The sequence below is a fragment of the Scomber japonicus genome, chromosome 18, assembly GCF_027409825.1.
Source record: "Scomber japonicus isolate fScoJap1 chromosome 18, fScoJap1.pri, whole genome shotgun sequence".
In the NCBI taxonomy this organism is placed as follows: domain Eukaryota; kingdom Metazoa; phylum Chordata; class Actinopteri; order Scombriformes; family Scombridae; genus Scomber; species Scomber japonicus.
In genome coordinates, this window is record NC_070595.1 from 4,171,380 (window position 1) to 4,181,707 (window position 10,328).

General features: G+C 37.6%; 1 protein-coding gene across 1 annotated transcript in view; it reads right to left on the minus strand.

Moving 5' to 3' along the window:
• Positions 1 to 9,404, minus strand: part of LOC128378537 (proteasome activator complex subunit 3-like) — a 34,577-nt gene extending 25,173 nt beyond the window's left edge. The window contains exon 1 of the mRNA XM_053338100.1: positions 9,287 to 9,404. Within this exon, the coding sequence (XP_053194075.1) occupies positions 9,287 to 9,328 (42 nt within the window). The 5' untranslated portion in view covers positions 9,329 to 9,404. The remainder of the gene's footprint in view (positions 1 to 9,286) is intronic.
• Positions 9,405 to 10,328: the final 924 nt, after the last annotated feature.

The window sequence follows — 10,328 nt, forward strand, 5'->3', positions numbered from 1 at the left end:
TATGTTGTAAGTATATAACATTTAACAATGGGGAAGAAATTCAGTAAAACCTCACAATGTGAATCTACATATATAAAAAAATAAGTCAGAGAATGACTTACCAAAAAAAGAGCGAAAGGCTATGAAAAAATTGCTAAAGACAAATCCACATTTGAAAAATATTCCTATCAAGACACTTGAGCAAATGACACCTAGAGAGTGGATGCAAACCAAACTAGGATTTTATTATGTTGAACCATTTCTAACAGATATCTCTGAATGGACAGATGATCGATACCCTAGAAATGGTAGTTTTGATAAATCCAAGTTGGATATAATAAGGGGGTATTTACTTGACAACACGGCAGTCCCGAGTCCAAAGTGGGATAAGGATTACATGGTTGATGTATTCAAAGCTTGGGAATTGATGAGTAAACAATGGCCTGAAAATATTCAGAAAGCTAAGAAACGTAAACCCAAGACATTGACCTTTATGACTCAAGACTCAGAGAAATCTGATCCAACACACCCTGTTGTCAATCATACCGTCCCGATATATCCAAATCTTCATAACTTTATGCAACCTCCTGCATATGAATCAGATGATGATTATGACCTGATATTTGCCTGGTCAGGCACATCACATACAAAGACAAAATCTAGTAAAGACAGTACTAAAGTTATTCCTACAATCATTTTTCCTGTTGTCAATAACCTTACTACGCAAATCAAGACTTGGCAAACACAGTGCATTGATGAATGGCTAAACAATTGCCAGAGAGCTTTTGAATCTATGAAAAGAAAGTATGCATCAGATAAATACCAACTTTTTGATGAACAAATAAAATATGTCAAGGAATGCATGGCAAAAGAATTCAGAAGAATAATGACTGTGATAAAAAAGGGACATGATATTGGATTGAATGAGGTGTCCAAAGGCTTGCTTGATTGCTTTCATTCAGCAATAAAACGTTATCAAGAAGAAACAGATGTGAAATTGGATTTTAGTAAACCAATAGATACTAAACACATACAAGCTATAATCTCAAGAATATCTGAAACCGATGCAAAACTGGTATATGAAATGATTAACTACTTTAATAGCAAACAGACACAAAAGGATCAAAGCGACTATTCAAAGGAAGATGAAGTGAAAGTGATAACGCCATTGGTGACTTTTGATGATAAAGTACTAGACAAACCATTAACTCTTGTTGAAATATCACGTATTACACAAGATGCTCCTTCACCATTGAATAATCCACACGGGTTTATAAACTGGTGGAGAACTGCTTTGATGCATAGTTCATTGTCCGGTAAAGATGTACGTTATATTCTAACCACCTTAATGCCTAATATCAAAATTGAAACATTAATGACAGCATGTTCAACTCTAAGCTTTGACTATGACGGACCAATAGATGGAGAAACGCAACCGGAAAACAAATATCCATGGTTAAAGAGACAACATCGAGAAGAGCATTTATTAGAACTAGCACATGATAGAGATGTATCTCAAGTTCTAAACTGTAAACGTAAACTGAATGAACCTATGTATGAATATGCATCCAGATTTCAGAAATGTTGGAAGGGGCAAGCTAAATTGGAAATGAAAGAAAAAGAAGATCCATTTTTCATATCAATGTTCTTGAACGGGTTAGATCAAACTGCTGCCTACACTCTGAAATTATCCACACCAGACATTTATTCACTTAGCCCAAGTGAGTTGTTAAAGAAAATAAGAGAATTAGATGCTGTGGGATTATTTACAACTGTCAAACCTAAGATACAGGGATCACAAATGCTTTCAGAATCCGATGAAAATAACACTGTGCTTTTCCAACAGATTCCACCAAGAGGCAGGGGTGGAAATACGATATATGGAGGCCCAGGTCAAATGGGGCCCTCCACACCCAAAATAGGCTTTAACTACCCTTTCCAAAGAGGTAGAGGTTTTAACAGGGGAAGAAGAAATCGCAGACCCATGACAGACACCAACACATGTCATTATTGTTTGAAAACAGGTCATTGGGCCAAAGATTGTAGAATTAAGAGACAGGATGAATATCAAATGACGGGAGAATCTCAAACACAACCCTATACTCCTGTCCAGCATAGAGCTCCGTTTTCCCCGCAGGCTAACACCAACTTTCAGCCACAACAACAGGTTACATCAAGTAATCATCAACAACATCAGGTATCCTCTGAAAATAGACCAGTACATTTATTATGGAATAAATAGGACAACCGACAGGGGGACACGGGTGGTAACTTTAAACTCATAATCAATGCTCCGCAATTCCATATTTCTAATAAACCATCAGAAATACCACAATTAAGTTTACAAATATCAGGAAAGAGAATTCCATTCTTAGTGGACACAGGAGCAACTATTTCTTGTCTGAGACAAAAGGATTTAAAATGTCCTTTGAGTAAAGAATCCGTCCAGTCTGTTGGTATCAGTGGTGTCCCACAAACTGAATTTTTATCTAAGCCATTACAAGTAGATCTAGATGAAATAAAACTGCAACATTCATTTGTGGTGAGTGCAACAACTCCCATGTCCTTAATGGGACGGGATTTGTTAAGCAAATTAAATGCAACCATTTCATGCTCACCCAATGGCATTGAAGTTCTTATTCCTGCAAATAAAATGTACCAACTATTTTCTCATAAGTTAGGAATATCTTATAAGGCTGCCTCCACTTTGACAAACGTTGACTTTTTATCCAAAATATTTACAATGGAAGGACTTAAGAAACTGGCCTCATGTCAAGCCGCTGTCGCTGCTAAAATTTTAAACATGAAACCAGTTGATCCACCATTTTCAGATAAAAAAATTGAACAAAGTGTAATGCAAGAAATCCCACAATGCCTTTACGTATCACCACATGGACTCTTGCTATTATGGAAAAATACTTCTGAAAATATTGAACTCTTTGTGTGTGCTGTACGCACAGATTTTACTGATATTGATCTTTTAAAGGAATCGTGTAAAGTTCACCTTAATAAAACCCCAGATAATGAGGATCAAAACAAAAACTACATCATCTGGTCGTATGGAATTGAACCATCACATTTTTTTATTAAGATTTTACAAAAGAATAGTAAACCACATCTTCACATCAAAGATGTCACTGAGATTTCATTAAAACCACCTTCAATATTAGCTTCAGTTCCCACAGACTTATGGGCACTACATGCCAATCATGTGGGTTTATTGAATGTGGCGCCTTATCAAGCCAAAGTTAATCCTAATAAGTATCCGGTATACGTAAAACAATATCCATTATCAAAGGAAAAAGAAGAGGGAATTAAACCAGTTATTGAGAGTTTATTACAACAAGGTGTAATTGTCAAAAGACAATCACAAAATAACACTCCTATAAACCCGATCTTAAAGCCTGGAACAAATAAATATCGATTTACACAGGATTAAAGGAAGGTTAACGAAGCAGTATATCCTATAGCTCCAATTGTACCTGATACGAATTCCATTCTAGCAGCACTGCCGGCAAACTCAAAATATTATACAGTAGTGGACCTTTGTTCGGCATATTTTTCAATTCCAGTACATGAAAATACACAGGATTTGTTTGCCTTGCCTACAAAAATGAACAATATGTTTGGCGCAGATTACCAATGGGCTCTGTTGATTCTGCCGCTGTGTATTCTGCTGCAGTTAATATGCACCTGGCTCAATTAACCTTACCCGGCCCGTCTACGCTATTACAGTATGTTGACGACATCCTAGTGGCCTCACCGACAGAGTCTGATTGTGTTCAAGACTCTCTTGCTCTCCTCACACACCTTGCTATGGGCGGACATAGAGCATCCCTTGCTAAGCTCCAATTCTGTCAACCAGATGTCAACTACTTGGGATATGTATTAAGAAACGGATGCCGGTACCTCTCACCGGAAAGAGTGAAAGCCATCCAGGACATCAAAAGACCTCAGACAAAAACAGAACTTTTATCCTTTCTGGGTCTTGTAAATTATTGTCGAGCCTGGCTTGCAGAATATGCAACGTATGACTCCATCTTGCGGAAGGCAACAATCAAAGGCTCTTCGGACAATGTTCAGTGGTCTGATGAAATGAAGCAAGCCTTCCGTCACATCAAATAGCTCCTCTGTACCGCTCCAGCTCTGGGCTTGCCTGACTACAAACTGCCGTTTCATCTGTATATCGCAGAAAATGGACTTGTTGCCTCTGCTGTTTTGGCTCAGACGCATGGTGACAGGTTAAGACCAGTGGCATATTACTCGAAAACTTTACCTTTAATTGTTCAAGGAATGGTCCCATGTTTAAGAGCTGTTGCTGCAGCTGCTATAATGGTAGAAAAATCACAAACCATAGTTTTAGGACATCCATTAACGCTTCATACGACACATGCGGTTAACATCATTCTTCTTAATATAACCACCCAACATATGACTAGTCAACGGCGTAGTAATTACGAACATATTTTAACAGGAACCCAAAACCTCACTATATCCACAACTACCCATACAAATCCAGCTATACATTTAAAAACATTGCTGCATGGTAAAGACCAAGAAAATGAGGATTATACTCATGACTGTATGGAATTAATTAATTCTACATCAAGCATAAGAGCCGATTTACAACAAACGCCCTTAGAAAATTGTGACTTTATCTTATATTGTGATGGATCCTCTATGCGCCCCGATGATAAGACCACCTTATCAGGTTATGCTATCGTAAATGACAACGATCAATGTGTAGAGGCATACAGGTTACCAGTATCATCAGCACAAGCTGCAGAACTGATAGCCTTGACAAGAGCTTGTTTAATCGCAGAAAATAAAGCTGTCACTATTTATACGGACTCAAAATATGCTTTTTCAGTTGCACATGATTTTAGCAAAATATGGGAAAATCGTGGTTTTGTCACAACTGCAGGAAAACCAATTCAACATGCCGAGTTAGTCAAAGAATTATTGTCAGCCTTGATGTTACCAGCCCAAATTGCTATAGTAAAATGTGCAGGACATTCAAAGGCAGATTCAGATGTAGCAAAAGGTAATAATTTAGCTGATAAATATGCTAAGGATGCAGCTATAAATGCTCCCTTCCCTCCTTGGCTAAATACTGTTGTGATTGCTGCACAGATTTCGGATCCACCTTTTACCATTAACGATCTGATTACCTTTCAGAAACAAGCCCTAGATGCTGAAGTAAGATTGTGGAAGAAAAAAGGATGTCACCAAGACATTGACAATCTGTGGAAATTTAGAGATAATCGTATAGTTTTACCCAAACTAGCATATGATTCTCTTATTTCCTATGTACATGGTGTAACGCATGTTAATTACAAGACAGTAACAGACTACATTTCTAAATTGTTTTTTACAATAGGATTGGAAGAACACGTTAGAAGATTTATTCAAAGATGCTTGATCTGTGCCCGATGTAATCCACATGTAAATCAACCAAAACATGACCACCTGCCTAAGCCAGAAGGACCTTTCCAATCATTGCAAATTGATTTTACACATATGCCAAAATGTAGAGGTTATCCGTATCTCTTGGTAATAGTGGATAGATTTTCAAAATGGCCAGAAGCATTTCCTACTAGAAAAGAAAATGCACAAACAGTAGTTAAGTGCTTAATGGAACATATCATTCCACGATACGGGATACTTGCAGGCATTGATTCAGATAATGGCACACCCTTTACATCACGTGTAACTAAACAATTAGCACTAGCATTGGGAATCAAATGGACCTTCCATATTCCATACCATCCACAAAGTTCAGGACAGGTGGAACGAACAAATAGAACCATAAAGGACAAATTGATAAAGATTCATCAATCAAGACAAATGAATTGGATTGAAGCTTTACCTCTTACACTTTTGTCCATTAGAGCAATGCCTAACAAAACTACTGGTTTGTCACCACACAAAGTACTAATGGCCCGCCCTTTTCCTTTAGGTGTTCAGATGAATGCGAGACCAGCAGAAGACCTAACACAATTACAGGAATTGCAACAAAACTATGTTAAACATTTATTTTCTTTTGTTTCTAAATATTCTCAGCAGGTGATAGATTCTCTTCCCTCCCCAGCTGACACACCCACACATACTTTCCAACCAGAAGATTACGTCCTGGTCCGCAGTATGAAACCCACAGAAGGAGAACCACGTTACGGCCCACCAACACAAGTTCTGTTGGTAACGCGGACAGCGGTCAAAGTCAAAGGCCAACCGCAATGGATCCATGCCACCAGAATCAAGGCTGCACCCCTTCCGAGCATGGCATCAACATAAGTGGCGAACTAACAGAAGTTCAACAAACACGCAAAATTAATAAGATGCATGATACGAGTGTAAAATACAACTTACCTCAAGCATATCTATACATAAATTTTATAATTGCTTGTTGTATACTTGCCTGTTGCGTAACCATCCCTTATGTACTCATTGCTTGTAATGCTAACACGGGTACCATTGTTACATGTGAAAATAACAACACGAGTAAAGATAATAGGAAGTTAAAACCAGATAATAACACACTGACACGTAAGGAGGAATTGTTGAATAATGATTCTTATAAACGCATGAGAAGAGCAATCCCAGTAAGAATTGCTAAGCCTAAACCATACTTAGAAGTAGGCATGCTACAACATGTTCCAATAACTGAATTGGAAATGCAGTGTTTGTATTATCCATTAACTCCTAAACGCAACTCGATCCTACTACATTCATAATGTTACCTATGTTACATTAGAATCATACACTGTAGATGTACGAGTTGAATATCAGTCAGTAACAAATGAAGTGATTACTACTCGAATTATAGTACTAAGTGTTGTAACTGAAAGACCAACTGTTGAATTTTGTAATGCAGTATGGAAAAATCTTATTCCAAATTTTTTCGTACACTTAGATCAAGACGCTTATGTAGATTTTCAACCGATTGTGCTCAAAGCCACACAAATGACATCACCCCAAGTATGTGTCAACGCCATAACGGGAATTATACAACATAGTATGGGTGTCACTCGCAATTGTCCTAAATCTTAGAGAGATCCAAGAAGGAATTGTACGAACCAATAAAGATGCACGAGCCACAGGAGGCTATTTGAATCAACAACCGTGGGATAACATTTTCAGATTCTTTGGAGGACACCCTACCACTGCATGGATTTTGAGCATATTTGCACCTATCATTGGGATTATTCTCATTGTAACCGTACTGATGGGTTGTTGCTTTCCTATTTTTCGAGCACTAATCATGAAATCTCTTCATTCTGTTACAAATATGACGGTGATACAGAATCCGGTTAGGAACGTGACTATCTACGCTCCACCAGATGACAAAAGTGAATCCACTTCTATCTCATCCGAGTCTTCTGAGGATTCCAACGACAATGACCATTAAGGGACGAACCACCTTAAGGACCGGCATATTGTGGAACACGCGCAGAATGGATCCCAACCTTCTCGACGGCGGTGGTGCAAAGACTGGGTGAACGGGGGGTTGAGTAACAATAGTTCCCTCGTCCCCGAAGCCCAGCAGGAAGGATAAGCGTGCCGCTATTAGAAGAGGAGGAGAGGGAGAACCGGACGTGTCCTGAAGAAACTGTGCCGAAGATCTATTATCTGTGATAGGATAATTTTTTTCAATATAAGTGATTAGATATATAAAAATAAATAAATAAAGTAAAATATATAAAGAAGAGAAAAATAATAAAATATATAAAGAAAAGAAAAAATACAAAAGAGAAGAAAAAGAAAAAAAAAAGAAATCAAATAGAAAAAGGGGGAATTGTTAGTATGTATTTTCTCTTAACATACCCCACTCAGCATGGCACCACAATGTCTGTAAAAACATGTCAAAGAATGATTGATAGAGTCCAGAATAACTTCCGGTGCCTTACATGGACATCACATTCAGCTCAAACTGCATACTGAAGATATTTGACCCTCTCTGTGACAGTATAAGACCCCTGTGTTCTGGAGTGAATCTTTGTCAGTGTCTCAGGCATGTAGACTTGAACCGAGCTCGTATTAAAACATGTATTAAGACAGAACTTCTGACTTGATTCATCTTTGCCGTCTATCTACACAGTTTCCGAATAACAAAAAGTATAGCTGAATTAGTTATAATAATAATATAAGTATTATTTTAGTTAATTTGACCATTGGTTAATGCTTTTGTTTTGAAGGTACTGGGCAGCTTAGACACAGAGGTGAATCTATTTCTTTAGATAAGCAGGTTGATGGTAGGTTTATGTTTTTATCAGGGGAAGAGAGGCAGCGGACACCATTGTTCTTTGTCTGTTTGCTTGCAAAAAATAGTCAAATAAACCACACTAAACTTCATGCTAGCTTGGACAACAGATTTTTTCCCCTACAGAAGATTCACTCCTTAGGTGCCTCAGTGGATTGGTTTGATTGAGATCTTCACTTTTTTTTTCTTTTTTTTAAAATCACATTTTCTTATCAGGTTAAGGACAAATCACCACTACAGTGACTAGACTTGAATAAGACTTGGTCATAGTAACTTCAACAGCATACTGCAGTACTGGTGGCCATCCAACTGTTCTATGTGATCAGTGACATAGTTGAGTCAGTGGAGTAATTATAGACTGTAATGAGTATAAACAGGAAGGGTGACAGATGACACAACAACAAGAAGCTGAGTTCATGTGTTCAGTATAAAAACTAGTGAATTACTCTAATGTTTTATAGACAAACACAATCATGGTTAAGATTTAAAAGGACAGAAATTTGTCAAGTGTTTCTTAAAACAACAACCAGGAGCCCAAATCAATATTGAAACTGACCATTAGAAGATCTCTTCATAATGCACTTATAATGGAAGTGATGGAGGACTAATTACACAAATCCTTCTGATCTGAAGCTAATATTAAACTAAAACTGTGTGTGATCTTCACCCCTGAGTCCTGCAGATAATACAGTGATTTTCTACCTTTCAGAGAGCCGATGAGATTTAAAATAATCTCAGCTGTCCAAATGAGTCAAATCTTCATCTTCTATGTTTCAACGTTACAGTGTTTTTAGTGTCAAAGTCTTTTTGTTACTATACTTCCACCACAGCTCAACAGGAAACACTAAGAGGGAATTTGATGCTAAAAAGACTGTAATGTGTCAGATATCACTTGATATGACTAACTCACACTGCTGAAGCCTCATGTGCAGATCCCATGAGGTGTAAACGGTTATGAAAATAGAAGTATGAGCTGGAGACAGCAGTGATGAGAAGAAGAAGCAGACAGTCCATCACACACACACAAGCGCGCGCGCACACACTCACCTGGGCTTTGAGCTCGCTGTGGACTTTCAGAGTAGAGGACATGGTGTAGGAAGAGAATAAGTCACAATCCTGCAAAGTTTGAACCTTTCCTCCTTCTGTTAGAGCCACACGGAACCGCGTCTCCTATTCACGGACGTAATCAAAAAGCGACACGTGAACGCGGCATGCAAGGGGTACGTTTGTTTTCTCAATCTGGGGGAGGAGGAACGTGGCGTGGAGTACCCGCTCACCCAGACGAGCCGGTGATGAACACCCAGCAAACCTTTATAGTTGCTGGTGTGACTCTTTCTTTCTTTCTTTATTTAGTTAGTTATTTGCCGATTTTATTGCTATATTAAACTATCCATCAAGCGGTAAAAGGAAAGGAAAATAAAATAGGATAAATGACAGCAACCAATTGAAATAATTGAAATATTTAAAAATAATACTAAGTGTCCTTTAGGAAATGTCATAAATATGCAGGACATATGTGCCAACCTTTATCTTCACTAGTTGCTGCCTTTATGTACTTATTTGTCTATTTGTCTATTTGTCTATTTCATTGCCAAATCAAATGCTCAATCAATCAGTAAAGGAAAAGTACAAAAAATAAATAAATAAAAATGAATGAAAGAAAGAAAACAATTTAAATGAAACATGAATATTAACAAGAAGGCCATTTTTGTTTTGTTTATGTGCCAACCTTTATTGTCGCTCTCACTGACTTTATTTATTTGTTTAATTTATTGCCATATTTAACCAAGTCGTAACGGAAAAGTACAAACAATAAAATAAAATAAGTAAAAGCAAACAATTTGAAGGGGAATTTTTAATGATCCGTATGAACAGGAGGAATGCTTACAGTGAGGAAAACCCCTTTTACATACGGAGACCATAGACACAATGAAATAATGAAGTTTTCCTTTCAGTTCAGAACTCACACTCTAGGGGGCGGTAGTCCTATAACGATGCTACCGTTTACAACTACAAGAAGGAGGGGCTTTAATATAGTTTTACACATGTATGTCTATGGTTTTACATATCTAGGATAGAAACATGAACG